The 19,068-nt window shown below is 39.5% G+C and overlaps 2 protein-coding genes across 5 annotated transcripts; one reads left to right on the forward strand and one right to left on the reverse strand.

The window, feature by feature from the left end:
• Positions 1-3,342: 3,342 nt before the first annotated feature.
• LOC111583239 (claudin domain-containing protein 1-like) lies at positions 3,343-12,474 on the forward strand. The gene is made up of 4 exons (XM_023292225.3): positions 3,343-4,141; positions 5,984-6,091; positions 6,701-6,838; positions 9,779-12,474. Exons 1-4 carry the CDS (start codon positions 3,850-3,852, stop codon positions 9,997-9,999), a joined length of 759 nt encoding a protein of 252 aa, XP_023147993.1. The 5' UTR covers positions 3,343-3,849; the 3' UTR covers positions 10,000-12,474.
• LOC111583230 (N-acyl-aromatic-L-amino acid amidohydrolase (carboxylate-forming) B-like) lies at positions 12,442-18,055 on the reverse strand. Of its 4 annotated transcripts, XM_023292213.3 has the most exons (8): positions 17,771-17,839; positions 17,582-17,643; positions 16,988-17,239; positions 15,548-15,743; positions 15,362-15,455; positions 15,164-15,271; positions 14,941-15,053; positions 12,442-12,755 (listed from the first exon to the last, which is right to left on the reverse strand). In XM_023292213.3, exons 3-8 carry the CDS (start codon positions 17,233-17,235, stop codon positions 12,510-12,512), a joined length of 1,005 nt encoding a protein of 334 aa, XP_023147981.1. In that variant the 5' UTR covers positions 17,236-17,239; positions 17,582-17,643; positions 17,771-17,839; the 3' UTR covers positions 12,442-12,509. The 4 variants fall into 4 exon arrangements, with proteins under 4 accessions (XP_023147981.1, XP_035814190.1, XP_035814176.1 ...); XM_035958297.2 differs by lacking the exons at positions 17,582-17,643; positions 17,771-17,839 and adding an exon at positions 17,924-18,055; XM_035958283.2 differs by lacking the exon at positions 17,582-17,643 and having other exon boundaries at positions 17,771-17,888.
• Positions 18,056-19,068: the final 1,013 nt, after the last annotated feature.

Raw genomic sequence — 19,068 nt, forward strand, 5'->3', positions numbered from 1 at the left:
GGTCCAAGCCGAAATATCTCTAAAACAAGTAGACAGGAATGACTTCAAATTTTGCATGATAAATACTTGATTTTTCCTCTAACGCCACCACCCATTGATCCATCCATTTTCTCCTCATCACTTTATCTTCTGCAGGGCTGGAGTCTATTCCCAGCTGACTTAGGGCCAAGGCTGGGTACACCATAGACAGGTTACTGATTTGTTGATGATTTCCAGCTCTACATCTCCACCAAAGCCATCATCACTGTGACCTATTCAACTGTTACCAACTTCATCACGGAAATGAAGTCATGGCTGCAACCAAACTTCCTCAAATTAAACTGTAACATATCAGAAATCATTATAATTGGTCCAAAATCATTCATTAAATCTACCCACATTTCTCCCTCACCATTGTACTCCATTGTACTAATTGCCCAGCACATCTAGAAATCTAGGCGTCATCTTTGACCAAATCTTGCCCTTCAACCAACATATTAAACACATCACTGAAACAGCCTTCTTCCACCACAAAGACATTGCTCACCTCCATCCATCCTTCCCGTTTTCAGCTGCAGAAACTCTCATCCACACATTCATCACTTCCATAATTCACTACAGCAACAATATTCTCGACAGGACATCATCTAATACACTCAAGAAACTGCAGTACATCCAGAATTCTCCTGCCTGCCTAGTCGCCCACTCCCACACACGTGATCACATCACCCCATCCTTCAGAACCTCCACTGGCTCCCCGTTGCCCTCATCTTCTACAAAGCTCATAATCCCCTTTACTATATGCTCCTTTCTCCACTACATTTGATTTATTTAAATGTATTTTTGTGTTCTTACCTGCTTTGTAAAGCATCTCTAAGTGTCTTGAAAAGCGCTATATAATAAAAAAAATTTGTATTTTTATTGTTAATAATAACAATAATAATATGCCCAGTCAGAGGTAGACTATAGGATATCTGAAACAAGAAGTTCAGCTACTAATAATTCAGTTGCAGATATCCACAATCAACTTTGCAAAAACCTGCAGCTGAATTGCAGATGTCTGTAATGACAAACCCCATGCACACGAATGGTAGAAGTGCTGCCATTTGTCCTAGGAAGAATTACAATGTGGACATTTGAAATGTTCTTTTTCACTAGGAAGAATTAAATGAATATCTGCAATAGACATCCAGTCTATCTAATGAACACTATACCAGTCTGTAAGCTGTCTCTGACTTTACCCAAGATACCAAACAATTAACAAGGAATCCAGCAGTATACTTAAATTATTTTTTTAAATTCAAAATGAAAGCATACTATATAATCCATCCATTATCTATACACTGCTTAATCCTCCGTAGGGTCAATATGAATTTTTTAAAAGTATTTTTTAAAAGTATTTCCTTGATTGTTTTCCTAGTTTCTGGTTATTGTAAGAGGACAGTATTGATGCATGTCAACCACCTGTCTCCTAAATATGTCTGTAACTATGTAATATTTTGTAAATGTTAATTTAAAAAAAGAAGTATACTGACTCCTTAAAGGGTCATGATGTAAACATAAGGGGTTCTGGCTAGAATCTAATGTGAACACATAGTAAAAAGTCCATAGTAAAAAGTAGAAAACCAGGACAAGAGGAAGCAGATCTCCTTCAGGGGGCTAGCCACAGTTGTTGTATGATTTCCGAGGATGAAATCTTGAAACAATTCGTGGTCTGCAACAGTCGATTTGTAGTAGGATCGCAGTCATGTGATCGTTAGCAGGCAGCTGATGTAGTGTTCACTTGTAGTCACAGTTACAGAGACGCCATGTCACTATCTCGCAATGATACAGAAATCTTTAACAAATCCGTGGATCCAGGCTATAAGCCGCATCACTGCCAAAATCTAATCACTTGGTTCTTGTGTCATTTCTGACCTTCCTTGAAAATTTCATCCAAATCCGTTGGTCTGTTTTTCAGTAACAAACAGACAGACAGACAGACAGACAAGCCAACGGCAATCATCACAAAACTCCACTGCATTCCTTGCCGGAGTAATTTTAAAACTTGCCTTTGCCGTGGGTGTCACAGTTTTGACAGATATGAAAACAAACAACCATGACTTGTTTTAACAGGTATTAAAGGCACAAACCAAGTTTCCACCATGCCTGTTTTCTCACTTTAGAAAAAACTCTCTAGGGAATTTTAACTGTCTGGCAATGCATCCAGGTAAGAGTGCTTACAGGCTTTTTGTTTGTCATAAACCTATTTTCATTTAATGAGTTGAGTGAATTCTCTGAATTCATTAAACGCCATCATTTTAGTTCACATTCGCTAAAAATAAGATAACTGAAATGAGCAAAAAAATCATCCTATAACATAAAGTCAGCTAGAGAAGATAACTTGATTTGACTAAATTCCACTGCGATGTTTTACAGTGTAGTTATCTGATCTTGAGCTGAAACAATGTGTCAGTCATAATGATTAGTGATCAACAGAAATGATCGACATCTGTAATAATTTTGAGCCAGTTAATCTTTCTAGTATTATTTCTTTTTGAAAGAGCAAAAAGTTTCAGACTCTTGAAGGTGAAGATGTTTCTTTTGTTTTTCATTTGATAATGAAGTCCACCACAGCCTCCAAACCTCACAGAATTAAACAACAAGGCCAATACATGAACTGCAAACAGAATAGAAGAGGACATAACACATACCTTACCCCCTGAGAACACTGAGATGCAGACAAGCAAGACTTGGCAAAAGCCTGATCCCATCTATTATAGCAACCCTTAACAAAAGGCCAAGGTGATGTGGAGAGAGTGAAAAGGTCACTTACAGTCAGTTTTGTATAAAATTATGCAATTTTTGGCTTTTTTCTTCTGCTTTTTTCTGTTTTTCTAATGCACATCAAGGAAATAAACAAGTGTATACCAAACACATTTGTAATTGCAACAATTTCTGGGAGAAATGGTGTATTTTCTGGAAAAAATCCACGGTTGCCAATACTTTTGTCCATGACTGTATATGTTGAACAGTGTTTTTGTAGAATGTGCGTCTTTGTAGAATGTGTGTTTTTGCACTGTCCTGTCAATGTAAATCACGTGAAATGGTGCTGTGGAAAAGAATATCCTCAAGGGAAAGTCTAAAGTCAGCACTGTGTTAGGAGTAGTTGGCTGAGATCACCAAGGAACTTGACCAAAGAGCATAAAATGAACTAAAAAAATAAATATTGTGCAGTTGATTGGTTAGAATAACTGTGGTTGCAAGTTCCACTGTTTCCCTGAGCATTTTGTGAGGATGCTGTCAGACTATCCATCTTGCTGTGCTTCTGTACTGTCAGGGGAATAAGGACAAAGCAGGCTGAGGAGGGGTTTATTTGTGCTCATCAGCAGACCCGGAAGAGAAAGCAGGGGATTAGTGTGTTTACAGCTCCGCTCAACCGGCGTCAGCCTCCTATTCAAAACACACAATTTCGACTGTAATTTGCATTTCGAGGTCTGCCGTTGCCCCCGACGTATGCTCAAATCTCAGCCTTGTTTGGTTTGATCCACTGAGGAGGATCGTTGCTGCGGTCTGGAGCTGGTGACAGTCCGCCGCCGTGTCGGGCCACCAGCCATCTGTGGAAGTGGGACAAGGGAACAGATGGCGCATCCAAGCCGGGCTGCAGGAGCTGCTAGTCCTGCACTGAAGATGAGTATTAATCAGTAAAAAAAAACAAAAATACGTCTGGCTGTTAGCTGAAAGTATCTTCTTCAGACAACCATGACGGAGAGACTAGGGTAAAAGTGGGTGTCAGGAGGCAACGCAGATCGAGCAAAATTCATGCGCGACGATTGTGGACCCGCTGGCATCAACTTAATCCCTCTGGACGTGTGTCTGTCTCGGTGAACAATGGTTGACAACCGCTACGCCACAGCTCTGGTCATCGCCTGCGTGCTGAGCATCCTGGCCACCGTGTATCTGTCGGTGGCGGTGGGAACGCAGCACTGGTACCAGTACAGCAGCCCCATGGTGCGTGGGGAGGGCAACATCTCCGACCTGCGCTCCCTGTACGAGGAGTTCATGGACGGAGAGTTCGATGAGAAAACCTACAGCGACACACTGTTCCGCCTCAACGGGACCGTGGGCCTCTGGTGGCGGTGTGTGCTGGTCCCTGCCAACGCTCCCTGGTACAAGGATCCAGGTATTATTATTACTCAACACCTGCACCCACGCTGATGGATAACTGAGGCATCATTCCACGTCCTGAGGTCTCACACCATAGGGGTGACCCATGTTAGAGGCCCCTTCTGTCCACTAGATAGTCATGTTTCCTTTGAGGTTCTTTGCCTAGGTAGATCACAGTTACAAACTTTTACTGGTCTGAGGAAATCAAAAGAAGTGTATTGATGTAACATTTAGTTTTAAAATTAATTCACATACTCCTTTTTACTGTTTACACCAGATATCAGTATATCATATTACCAGAATTGGATCACATTTTACGTCAAACCCATCAAATTTTAAATAATCCATGTACAAAATACTAAAACATGCAGTTGTCATGTAAATGTACTTGTCCTGAGACCAAATCTAAAAAAAAACTAGGAGCAAAGAATGTTTGAAAAATACCAAATATGTCTGAGGTTCCCCCTAAAATGTCATTTTCTCTCGTCCCGTCCCCCTGATGACCAAATTGAATCTCAAATAAAACAGTTAAAATGAAATTTAAATCTCCTTTTTTTGTTATTATCTTTTTCATCGATGTCTCTTGTAATTGTGGGGACATTTTTTTTTAAATGAACATGATAATTTAAATTATAATTACTATGCATGGAACGTGTGTCCCACAACAACCCTGTCAGCATAACCTTTTTAACTGGTAGAAGAAGAAAACAGTGAATCACATGATACACTGGAATTAACATCATCAAACAGTTTCCCAAAAGAATGGGTAGAGCAAAGCTATGTACTCTCTTCTATTTTTCATATTTTCAGAACATTGTCAGCCTTCATTGAATGTCTCACTCTACCTCATAGTATCAGGATAAGATAAATTCTTTTGACTTTTTTCTTGACTTTTTTCCATCAGTCAGTTTGTCCTCTTGGTCAGCAGTAACAGCTAGCTAAATATCTAGTTTCTACTGCTGAGAAAAAGCTAACATTAGCATGGATTAGCAACCCTGTTACTGTGATTAGAGTAGGGTTAGCAAACAACAAATAAAACATGGAATAAAAATGGTACCACTGATGTGTAAGCTGAGCCAGTCAAGCCTTTGATAGTTTAGTACCTATTATTGTTGAATATGTAGCATAAAATTGTGAAAGAGAAGGTTTATTTTTCAAAAATTTTGAAGCCCAAATGTCTTCCAATTCTTAAGTGACCCACGTTTCCTTTGAGATTCTTTGCCTTGCTAAATCACTTTCACATAATTTTACTGGTCTGAGGAAATCAAAAGAACTGGTTTTGAAGTATATTGATGTAATATTTTGACAATACACAATAAATCTCTGTGTCTTAAATAAAAAAACACATTCACAAACTCCTTTTTACTGTTCACACGAGATATCAGTATATGATATTACCACATAACATATGAAGGATTATCCATGAATTTAAACAAAATATAACAAACACTTTGTAGCTTGTGAAAAAGTAGGAGTTTTGAGGGAAGATGCAGCCCTTGATGTACACTACCGAAGTTATGTGCTGATCGTCACATAACTCCGCCGCCTTCCTCGGCGGAGTAATAACATGGACATGATTGCTTATGGTACCACTTAATGCAACATCAGTGCACCATGTATTTTTGCTACCAATGCAAAAACTAATGTTACCTATAACCCCAGATTTTACTAACGCATATCTGCACAGAATAAAAATCAGACAAGTACGAGATGGTCAGGCGTGAACTTTTATTTTTAAATTTGGGGAAGTGAGATGGAATAACCCATAGATATTTGAAAAATGTCTGAAATAAAAGTGACTTGTAGTAAATGGTCTATGAGGCACTTAAATAATGGTGATTGAACTGACCTCTCTCAGATGTGAAGATGGTGCTGGAGTGTCGAAGTTTTAGCCTGCCTCAGCAGTTCACTCCCAAGTACAAAGAACCAGGGAACCACAACAGTGGAGAGGACATGCTCCGCACTTGTAAGTCCAACCATGAGATTCTCCCTTTAAATATACACCACCATTCAAAAGCTTGGGGTCACCCAGACAGTTTCATGTTTTCCATGAAAACTCACACTTTTTTTCATGTGCTAACATAATTGCACAAAGGTTTTCTAATCATCAATTAGCCTTTCAACACCATTAGCTAACACAATGTAGCATTAGAACACAGGAGTGATGGTTGCTGGAAATGTTCCTCTGTACCCCTATGTAGATATTCCATTAAAAATCCACCGTTTCCAGCTAGAATAGTCATTTACCACATTAACAATGTCTAAACTAAATTTCTGATTCATTTAATGTTATCTTCATTGAAAAAAACTGCTTTTCTTTCAAAAATAAGTAAATTTCTAAGTGACCTCAAACTTTTGAACGGTAGTGTATATAAATTGCCTTTAGCTGTAAGAAAGTTGACACCAGAATCAGTCTCTTCTCTATGTAGTGCATTCTTTATGGGTGATATTTCTTAATACAGTAGCCCCAGTCAGGGCACCATCTTCTGCCATGCATGGGGAAGTAAGGGGTAAATAAAAGTCCAGTTTATTGATATGCCTATGAACACATAGCTTCTTGTGTGTGTATATATAGACCTGTGGAGGTGCCAGTTTCTGCTGCCACTGGTGTCACTGGGCCTGGTGGTGTTGGCGGGCCTGACTGGGCTCTGTGCCTGTCTCTGTCGAAGCCTCACGCCCACTCTAGGGATAGGCGTGCTTCACCTGCTGGCTGGTAAGACTAATTCAACTGCATCACTCACAATAATAGATTGCATCAGATGAGTGGGCATAGCCAACGTGATATCAACCTGTCATTGCTTGATAAGAATGACTGAGCAGTTTGCAGCACACTAGATCTCCCATTTGGACTGGATGTAATTGCAGTGCTGTAGCGGCAATTGACGTAAAACTGAAAAATGCATTTATTACAAAAGTACACAACAAGCTAGGCACATGTAGACAAAATAAATATACTACATAACCTTCCCTTTTTACAGCTTCAGTGGTTGTATTTCCAGCCCAGTCTGCTCAAGTCAGAGATGGGTTGATTGGTCTACAGAGGCCGAAACAGACCAAACATTTGCTAATACACAGAAATAAGAGGACCACTGTGCCTGACACAACAGCAAGTCGGTTCTGCAGTATTTTACAGTCCCATTGGTGTGTGGACTACTGTTTAAAGCTGTTATTTTGGCATATGGGCCACCACCATCTTGTTTTTTGAAGCCTGAAGTGACCATATTTGGACAAAAGGATGGACTTTAGGAGGTTTGGACTGCCTAGGAACCATAGACAGTCTAATGCCGCTTTTCCACTAGCACCTACTCGACTCGACTCTACTCGGTTTGTGAGGTTTTCCATTAGGACGTAGTACCAGGTACTATTTTAGTACCTACTGGGCCGGTGTTTCAAACGAGCAGAGTCGAGCCAATAATGTGACGTCTACAGAGTGCAGGCCACTGATTGGGCAGGGAGTGATAACACACGAGAGCGTTTCCTTCATGAAAACCAAACCTGCCATTAAAAAAAAAAAAAAACTGGCAACAGCGACGGTGCGCATAGCTCTGAATCTGACAAAAAGCCACAGACCAAGCAGCAAGTATACCATCACCTCAATGTCCTCCATTGTTGAGTTGCACACAAATGACGTTAAGGGACTTCCAGGCCGCCGTGTTATGACGACTCCACCCGCGATGAGGTGGTACTCAATTGTAATGGAAAACGACCTAAACCAAGTTGAGTCGAGTAGAGCCGAGCCGAGTAGGTGCTAGTGGAAAAGCGCCATAAGTGTTAACAACGGTTACCAGTCTAGGAAAGCTGGGTAACATAGCAAAAGCTACGTTGTCAGCTAAAAGCTAGTGCTGGCAAGCTTGGTTAGCAAAGTGCATCCATAATTTAAGTTAACTGGGATTTTAATTTTGGAGATCAAAAAGTTAGCTATAGCCAACCAGTTTTGAGGCACAGAGTTTAGCTGCATCTAATTCAGCTACAGAGGAAAAAACACTTTGGCTTGTTTGCGTTTTTTTGAACCCATCACAGTTTAGCCAAGGATATAGCAGTGGCGTTCCATCAAAACAGCAAACAGTGGTTTTGAGAAATTGTTTTGGTGGAACATTTGCAACCAGGGAGGTGAGCACTGCCATTAAAATGGCCAATTCACTAAAAGGAAACAAAAACACTAGTAGGGCTGCTTTATTGCATGATTCAGCTCCTCAGCAACACTAGAAATTGTCACTGAGGTAAATTGCTAGCCTCGAGCTTGTTGTTATTTCCCATAACACATAGAGAGCATGAGGGGAGAAGAAGGCCACATATAGTGCACGGACATTAATGGGCTTTTACCCGCAGCCAATATTTAATGAGTCAGACTTGTGGAAAAAAATGAACAACCAAATCCTTAGCATGTCTTTTAGCTCAATCAAACCCTGAACAGGACATTTTTAGGCAACCAGAATGTAAACATTAACACGTTTCACAAACTGAAAACACATTGAAACGGTCAAAGTTCTTAACACAAAAACATAGCACCCAAAAACAAATTAAGTACTGTTTAAATGCACACAGTGCCATGGATACATATTGCTATCGATATGATCTATCACTCCCACAGTGACCTGTCTATTCTGATTGACAGGTGGGAGGGACTTGTCAGTCACAAGGTAGCCACACCCTAAAATCCTGCTTTGTTGTCTATGTGACTCTAAATGAGTCAATAATTTATTAAATGGGCACCATCCTGTACTGAAACTGCATTGACAGTTACAATTTAGACCAATCATGAGGAAAATGTTTACTAATATGATGAATCAAGGGAGAAGTAGAGATTTTTTCCTGCAGACTTTTATATGATCAAAGTTCTCTTTTTAACCCCCTGCTGGCCATTAGAAATAATGCAAGTTTAAGACTTTACTTTTGAGACCTGTCAGCTTCAACCACTTCTTTTATACTGTTTGTGTTTATGAGTAACTGGCTAGTTTCACCATATGCCAGCTTGAGGAATATGTTCACCTATATCTGAAAACTAAGATATATGTCACTGTGGTTTGAGTTTGAAATTAAGCCCAAGATATTGGTGCATTATATCTGAGTCACAAGTTTGAATCCAAGTCTGTAAAAGTTAATATTAGCAACAAAAAGCATGTTCAATAATTCAATTCCTTCAAAAAATGTTTAAAATGGAATTGTCTGAGTTCTGTTGTAAATAATCCATCAATATATTACCATGTAGTAAATCAGTTAAGACCATACAGAGACCGGTCACACTGTTGTGCAAAAGAAAGCCAGTTAGGACACATGTAAAGACCATTAACTACACAATGATAAACATACAATCATATAACAAACTGAACAGCTAATGGGGAACAGTATTTGATTGTCTGAAGCTAACAGCTTTTTAAATATTTTTTGACTAAAACTCAACAGTAAATTGCAAGTCAGAAGCACAGCTGTAAATATGGAATTAACAATGACATATTTCCATTCAGCTGCTTTGTTTTTAAGGTCTGGGCGTCGTGCATGCTGGCTCATTGTCACACTGGCATCACTTAGTGGGACAGTTGAACAAAGCAGACACATTGTCAATGTTATGAGTAATATCTGTGCTTAACCTGCAGTAACAGGTCAAATAAAAAACATTATATCGGGATCATTTGTGTTTGTTGTATCCCTGCAGGTCTCTGTACTTTAGCCACAGTGTGCTGCTACCTGGCAGGGATGGATCTGCTGCACAGGGTGTCAATGCTTCCTGACAAGGTGGATGGCTCTCTGGGCTGGTCCCTTTACCTGGCTCTTATTTCCTCACCTCTCCACATGATGGCCGCAGCCTTGCTAGTGTGGGCAGCGCGCAGTCATAGTCAGAACTACTACCGCATGACTGCCTACCGCGTGGCGTAGACTGAGGTTCAGCTCTGGATCTCAAACCCTATTCATAATTCATACCCCCCTCTGACACCAAGGTAGATTTTATAATGATCTCAGAGGAAGACGTTGTGGGTTAATCCAATGGATTAAAGTGCATATACTCTCTATGAATGACCCTATCTGCTGCATTAAAAGATTAGATTTTTATCTCTCTGGTGGTTATCGAATTGGTTTTAAAAGGTCAACCACAAAGATTAGTCTAGTATAGCATATGTTTGGTTTATACTACCTTAACTCCAACAGGAAAGCATTAACCGCATCACACTTTCATACTCCATACAAATTCAGTCAAGATTCTGAATGCACAGTGGCTAAATTAAGTTAAATTGCAGTTCATTTTCAGTTTTTCTAGAGTCACTGATACGATTATATTCAGTATGTTAACTGCAGACATTAAGCACAAGTCTTAGTTCAACTTTGATTTGTGCCTGATGGGCTTTTCATAGTTATGCATGCACAGTTTTCTTGTGCAATGAGGGACATTTCATGTGCTCACTTTCAGTTTTGTCTCAGTACAGCTTTTTACTTGTCCTATCATATAGTATTGTTCAAAAGTTTGGGGTCACTTAGAAATGTCTTTATTTTTGAAAGAAAAGCATTTTTTCAATGAAGATAACCTTAAATGAATCAGAAATACAGTTTAGACATTGCTAATGTGGTAAATGACTATTCTAGCTGGAAACTGATGATTTTAAATGGAATATGTACATAGGAGTACAGAGGAACATTTCCAGCAACCATCACTCCTGTGTTCTAATGCTACATTTTGTTAGCTAATGGTGTTGAAAGGCTAATTGATGATTAGAAAACCCTTGTGCAGTTATGTTAGCACATGAAGAAATGTCCTAGTGAGAGTTTTCATGGAAAACATGAAACTGTCTGGGTGACCCCAAACTTTTGACCGGTAGTGTTCATCATTATAGGGATGTTGCTGCCTTCTTATTGTTCCCTCTACTGTGTTATCACACTTCTACAAATTGTTGACCAGATGAAGAGCCAAGTTTGTTTGTTTTGTCCGTTTAAAGAAAATGTGGCATGGGGTTTCACTAATCGAAAAGATGCTCCGTCCAAAAACACAGCTACTCACAATTAGAAAAACAATCAGTTAAATTGTTGATACTACTAAAAAAAACAAAGTTTATAAACTCAGGGAAAACTCATATTTATAAAGAAATGTGTCTAAAATCATGGATTGATTAATGTCCATCAATGTGCATCTTGTATAGTTTCCAACTGCTGTTAAAAACAAGACACTATAGAGATCAGTAGGCATTTTGACACATGCTAACGGTTGAATTTTTCAAGTCTGATTTGCTTCCTGATCGCACCTGGAATCCCAGTTGGATGTGGTGACATTTCACTTGTGTTATAAAAACACCTGATAGTAATCTCTAAATGTACTGGACACAGCCTGACTGTGTTTCTGTAGCAAAGTACAAAAAGCATAAGATAATTATGTTGGTGGGTTTGTTTTAAGTGTTTTACTCAACTGCTTTGAAACATTGTCAGAGAATGTTGCATTAGTGAGGTGTAAAGTGAGTTAGGCAGTTACTGTGTTCATATTTCTGTTACTACAACAGAATTAAATGTCTGTAGTGTTTCCTTTTTTTACTTAAGTAATATTTATTTATGGCAGTGATATGTTTCTGATTTGTTTACCCATTGTATTGTTTTGTTTGCTCTTTTCATACATATTTTTTAATGTTTGGATTTTGTAGATCTTTAAAAAAAAAAGTCCTTTACTTAACTTAGTAGTGCTAACTCAACAATTTTGTTAACCTCATACACTTTATCCTTTTTGTGAGTTTTGCTTATTATTTGGTGTTAATGTTTAATTTTTTCTAATATATATTTGTTCCTTGGTTTATTTATTCATTTCTTTGTTACCACCCTTATGGAAAAAACAAACACATGAACTAATTTAACATGATTTCAAGAAAATTGTTTTCCTCTCTTTGGCATTATGAATGTACTTTAAAGGCCATATTATAATAGTCTACAAGTATATCTTTGCACTTCAAATGATTTTTAAACATATGCTCAATATTGTTGTGGTTATTGGTGGTGAATTTCTATTTTTTGACAATGTAAATATCCAATTATTTAAATACATTTGGAAAACAACATCATTATTACCCAGAATCCATGTTATATGTCTAAATAAATATAGAGGAACACTGCTCTGAAGGGTTCATGAAATTAATGAATGTCTGTGAAATGATGCACTATTTGTGGTCTCATGTTAAATAAGACTGTATTTCACACATTCAGCCTTTAAATACAAGAAATCCCTGAATGCATTGTAGCATAATGTATGGCATTTGTGAATCTAAAGTGAAAATGTTGTTCTTTCTCCAGCTGTGAAAAGTTACAAACTGTACACTTGTGTACAAGTATATGCAAGCGTACACATGCTTTCATTTCAATAAAAGTTTTCCTAAAAATTTATTTCAGAGTCACACCAGTCTCATGTCAAATCATCTTCAGTTCTCTTCCTCTGATGAATATTCGTGATCATTAGCTTGTTGCTCCTGCTCTGTCTCCACTCGGATTGAAGGAACCATCACGCGCCTCTTTCTTGCCAGGGAGAGAGCAATGCCCTTCTCATAGTAAGCACATTCATTGATGAAGAAAGGATAAAGAGGTTCTTTGCCTTTATACCTCAGTGTTTCCCCTGAGAACGTCTGGAACAGTGGGTCTTCAGGGTGGAGGAGGCAGAAATCTCGGTCCTGTTGGGAAATGTGACAATTAGGTCCACTGATAATAGACAACAACAATATACAATATACACTACTGTTTAAAAGTTTGGGGTCACTTAGAAATGTGTGTGCAGTTCTTGCATGCAACTAAAATTTTTTTTTTTTTTTGTAGTTCTTATTTTGAAGTGCACATACTTCACTTGAGGCTTCAAGCAGTATATCCTGCATTTATCTAACAGTTACCCACTCCATTGGAGACTCAAATACAGCATAACATGAGATAATTTTTGTACAATATTCCAAATTAAACTAGCCAACAAGATAAAAGACATTCAATTTAGTTCTACTGTGACCTACTGCAACTGTAAAATACTTAAACTACCGTTCAAAAGTTTGGGATCACTTAGAAATGTCATTATTTTTGAAAAAAAAGCAGTTTTTTTCCATTGAAGATAACATTAAATGAATCAGAAATACAGTCTAGACATTGTTAATGTGGTAAATGACTATTCTAGCTGGAAACTGATGATTTTTAATGGAATATCTACATAGGGGTGCAGAGGAACATTTCCAGCAACCATCACCCCTGTGTTCTAATGCTACATTGTGTTAGCTAATGGTGTCGAAAGGCTAATTGATGATTAGAAAAAACTTGTGCAATTATGTTAGCACATGAATAAAAGTGTGAGTCTTCATGGAAAACATGAAGCTGTCTGGGTGACCCCGAACATTTGAACAGCAGTGTATTACAGCTGCTCCTGATTTACTAGTCGTTCTCCACTCCAACAATTAACCATGATCATGAGGTCTGGGTAACCCCTGAAGACATGTTGAGGAGCTCAGATATCTAGAGGAATCTGCTCCTCTGCATCAACAAGACACAGCAGAGATGGTTTAGATGGCTCCTGGACACCTTCCTTTGGAGGTTTTCTGGGCACATCCAACTGAGAGAAGACCCCAGTGTAGATCCAAAACTTGCTGTAGGGATTACATATCTCAGGAACACCTTGGAATCCCCCAGTAGGAACAGCAGCATTTTACGTCTGGAATGCCCTGTTTTGCCTGCTTTCATGTTGACCCAACTTCATGTAGCGATAGATAATGACTGCCAGTGTTTAGAAGCCACCGAGGCTCACTATTTAGCAAGCTGGCGAGCAAGTAAGCTAATGCACAAAATTCTATGGTACGATGAAAAGAAGCCAACAATTTTCTCTTACATTATGATATTATGAAAAAAAGCTATATGACTAAAATCAGAATATATCCAGGCTGCACAGTGGCTTGGTGGTTAGTACTTTTGCCTTGCAGCTGGAAGATCCCCAGTTTGCGTCCTGGCCTTCCAGGGATCTTTTTGCATGGAATTTGCATCTTCTCCCTGTGCATGTGTGGGTTTACTCCAGGTATTCTGGCTTCCTCCCACAGTCCAACAACATGCTGAGGTTAACTGGTGATTCTAAATGGTCCGTAGGTGTGAATGTGAGTGTGATTGTTTATCTCTACTGTATATGTAGCCCTGTGACAGACTGGTGACCTGTCCAGGTGTCCCCTGCCTTCACCATAAGTCAGCTGGGATAGACTCTAGCACCCCCCATGACCCTAATGAGGATATGTGCATATGGATGTATAGATAATTGATGGACAAATTATATTCACATGGGTGCCCAGGTAGTTCAACTGGTTGAGTGGGCGACCCATAAACAGGAGCTATATTCCCTGACGCAGTGGCCTGGGTTTGATTCCAGCTCACGGCCCTTTGTTGAAGGTCTTTCCCATGTTCTTCTCCCTACTTTCCTGTCTGCCTTTCGACTAAGCTGTCTAATAAAGCCAACAAAAGTCCATAAAGAGCTATTAAAAAAATAAAAGAATATATCCATAGAAAATGCAACTTTCATAGTATCCACCGTTTCTGAAGATATCAGCAACCACATCAAAACTCAGAGCTTTCAGGAAATTTTAACACAAGTCAGCTTCATGATTGCCCTCTGGTATGAAGCCATTTGAACCCTGTGTTGTTAACAACATGGTTTAGAATCTAAGATGATAAAATACATACTGGATAATAAAGTAGCATGAATGTTTCGAAACATACAAAATAGTGAATTTTTAACAATGGCTGATTCTTTTCTTTAAGGATAAGGGCATTTCTTCTTCATCATTCAATACAATTGGGCTCAGTCTTTAAATGCTGAAGACAGAAATACATCTCAGGCCGTACCTGGAGGTGAGGATGAATGGCTGCTGTGATGTTGTGAGTCACACTGTCTCTCGGGTAGTCAATGTGTTTAACCATGGTGAACACATCCACAAATCCTCCTTTAAACATTGTACCTGATGATAAAAGCAAAACAATTGCTCATAGGACGCAAATAGCTTTCAAGGCTATTGACATTTTTGAGATGTGTGGCAAAACAAAAACATATTCAGTTAGTAGTCTGTACCTGAGTTAAATAAACGGACCCAATCAAGCATGTGCTGCACACCATCTTTCATTGCTGTATAGATGTTGGATCTGACCACACCATGGGGCTGAGGGCCGATCTCCATGGCTGCAGAAAATGGATTTAAGATAGCAAATATGTCACATTATCCAAAAACTCAAATCCCTTTGATAAACTGGTAAAAAATTATGAACTTACCAAAGCCATGCTTTCCTACTGAATCAAGCGAATATGATTCTTTATTGGAGACATCAAAATGGATGAACCTCATTGGTATATCTGGTATCTCCTTCTGAAAAAGTCAGATAGCCACTTTCTTTGTGTAACCAAATGTACAGAGGGACTTCATTTTAAATGAGTATGTAAAAAAACACTTTTACTTGCCTGCAGGTGTCTGAATATGTGCAGGCAGATCCAGTCGCAGTCCGAGTATGTAATGAGGCACATACCCATGTTGGCAGTGGTGTTATGGAGGTCACAAACAAGATCCACTGCCTGCCGACTGCCTTTGGGACCCAGCAAGGTGTTGAGCTCTTGCGACCTCACAATCTCGTAGGGGTCTGTGTCTGACATGGGACCGCTGGAAGACAGAGAAAGTGGAACCTTATCATTATCCGAACTGTGATATGGGAAACATCATCTCTCTATCAGTGCCTTACTTTTTGTTTTGAGCGTTTTATTTTTTAAATTTTCCAATTTAATAAAACATACACAAAATACAGAATACAGAATACCCCCAACCCCCCTGTACATATACAACCTAAAAGAGTACCTAGCTCAAAACAAGTAGGTAATGGTCAAAGTAATGGAAAAAATCAAAATAAGAAAATAAATAGAACATAAAGAGGCGGTGTAAATGATCCTGGCTTACACAGGTGACTCGTGTTGCATCAAATTAGAATCATTTTTATAATAAATCTGATAAAGTTGTTGGAAAAGTGTCAATGTAAGTCAAGTAGGGCTGCCAATTCTTCAGAAAGGTGTTGTATTCGTTTCTCAGAGTATATGTAATCTTTTCAAGTGGGATGGAGCTGTTTCCATTTCCATTAACCATCTAGCTATGGGAAGATGGGAGTCAGACTTCCATGTCACCGCTATACACTTCCTGGCAGTGCACAAAGCTATTTCAAACAAGAAAAGCACTCAGAGAGCGCAGTACTCTGCCAAGGCTGCTCCGTCTTTGCATGATTTTTGACAGAGAAGTCCCGATAAGCCCACAGCGGCCGATTTGTAGTAAGATCGCAATCATGTGATCATCAACAGGCAGTTGATGTAGTGTTCACTTGTAGTCAAGATTACAGGTGGTGCCGTGCTACTATGTCGCAATGATACAGAAATCTTTAACAAATCCATGGATCCAGACTATAAGCCGCATCACTGCCAAAATCTAATGAGGTGGTCCTTGTGTCATTTCTGACCTTCTCTAAAAATTTCATCCAAATCCGTTATACCGTTTTTGAGTAGTATTACGCACAGACAGACAGACAGACAGATAAACGTACGCCAATCGTCACATAATTCTGCCATGTTCCTTGGCAGAGAAAAAGTTTCTTCTGGGAGTTCTTAAAGTGTGCTTTTATGGCTGTAAAGGTCCCTAGTAGGCAAATTTGCGGGTTGAATGGGAAGGCAAATCCTGCAAATTTTGCCATAATGTCACTAAAGACACGCCGAAAAGTACTAATTTTCCTACATGACCAGGTGCAACGCAAAAACAAGCCCTCCTCTGTACCACATCTGAAACATGTGTCTGATAGCTCAGGTTTATACTTATGCAGTCTCTGTGGTGTAATATAGAGTTGGTGAAGAAAGTTGTCGGTGCCTTACTTGAGGGTGGCGTGGGTGAAGCAGCGGTTCAGGTCGGTGTCAACATATCTGTGGCACTGCTGCGTGGCCCGTGGGTTTGACAGCACTATCATCACCAACACAGGCTCTTCCTCCTCTTCCACTACTTTCTTCTCCACTTTCAGCATCTCTCTCACTAAGTACACTCCAGACAGCTCGTTGCCATGGGTACCGCCACACACAGCCACCCTGGGCAACCTTGGTAAACACATCACCTCATCTACCTCCATTTGACTGAGAGCAAACAGAGATAGATACAGCAGGGAAAAGTGCCAGAAATTAAAGGTGTATGCACCGAACATACAGTGTAGTGCCTGTATTATAATGTAGACGTATGATGCATCTGGGTAAGAGACGCACAGAATAAGCTTCATCTTCTCTGTTAACATGCTATTTTTGGCCGTTCTCTGTTTATTCAGTATGCATCAGTGTCAAACAATGTCAGGCTACAAATTAGATTTCCCTCAGTTTGTTTCCCTGAGTGGGCGGTATCAGTTACACTACTGCTGATGTCACTGGGTATATCATGTACAACACTGCAACACAAAGCAGAGATATTGATTTGTGAAACCTTACCTCGCTTATCTTGCTTGCGGAAACCTACAAACGGACAGTTCCAACTTAAAACCCACTGTACCCTATATCAGCAGATTAAAGTGAGTCAAAAGTCTATTTAGGAAAGCTTGTGGTCGATAAGGATGAACTGCCAATGCCACACTTACAATTAATAGATGGAACAAATGACTATCATACAGCACATCTTACCCCATCTGCCCTGGCTGCTACCTCTCTCCTCCCTCTCCCCCCTGCCGTTTACCCTCTTCTACCCTCTCCCAGGCTTTCATGCAGTTTCACTGATTCAGCATTCCCATCCGTCCCTTTGAACAAGCCTTTGCAGCCTGTTATGCAAACTCTCACCGTCTCTCAACCACCTCTTGTCCACTGTACCACACTATATCGCCGTCAGGGTGTGTTCTGAGTGTGATGTAATGCGTCTGTTGCCTCCTTTGGTCACAGCAACTGTGAGGTTAGCCCAACTGTAAAGCCCCTCCCTAACTTTGCCCCGATTCCCCTTTTCTCTCTGCCCCATGTATAGGATGGTAGGTTCCAGTGTGCCTTTCAGAAAATTGACTAAAAATAAATCTGCTGGCATGACACAGCAAGAGAGGCACCTGTGATGTGGACAGGGGAAGAAGCAGCTCTTCTGGCTGGGAAAATAACAAGAGAGGCAGCTGAGGGATTTAAAGACACAGATTTAAGCATCAGAACTAAACACAACAAGGCAGACTGTGAAAGCAAAGTGAAAACAGGAGAAATCGTTGCAACTGTTCTATTGTCGAAGGGTTTCTCAATGCTTACCTTCCATATTTATGGTTGCCATCTTTAATTAGAAGGAAGCAACTTGATGTGGTGTTTTCTCTGATATATAGTTATTGCCCAGTTTGTTTACAGTAGCCAGACCAATAATGATTTTTATAATTATTTATCAGCTGCAGAAGTACAATTATCACAGTGTGAAAATGTTCAAAAACCTTAGTTAAGTATAAGTATATAAGTATTATCAGGAATAAAAGAACGTGTTCCAATGTGTATGTTATTGTAGGTTATCCATTTTTACATTAACACACAAAAACACTTCTGTGAATGTTTTTTAACCTCTTACCATCCACCAATTTTTAGAGTTACTGTATTTGATTTACCTGAACTAAAAACTTCTAACTCAACAGAACTGTTAGGCCAAAATGTATTCATGAGACTTCAGTTAAAAGGCAACAAAAATATAAATACAGCATGTTGGGGGATTAGCTGCTGCTAGCTGGAATGTTAGCATGGTGGCTAGTTAGCGGTGAGCGCAGGAAAAGGGATGTTTCCAGCCTCTCCAGACTTCTTCTCTGTACTCATCAGCTTTTATTGTTCTGTATTATGTATAAAACTCTTTTTAATATTGTGAAATAAGAATTTAATGTTCCGACACGTCTCTTCTCTGCAACAGAATGGACATTGTGACATGACCAAGTATGAAGAATGCTGTTCCATTCTTCCTGAGGGGCTTGGCAAAGTTG

The sequence above is a fragment of the Amphiprion ocellaris genome, chromosome 23 (genome assembly GCF_022539595.1).
Source record: "Amphiprion ocellaris isolate individual 3 ecotype Okinawa chromosome 23, ASM2253959v1, whole genome shotgun sequence".
Classification (NCBI taxonomy): Eukaryota; Metazoa; Chordata; class Actinopteri; family Pomacentridae; genus Amphiprion; species Amphiprion ocellaris.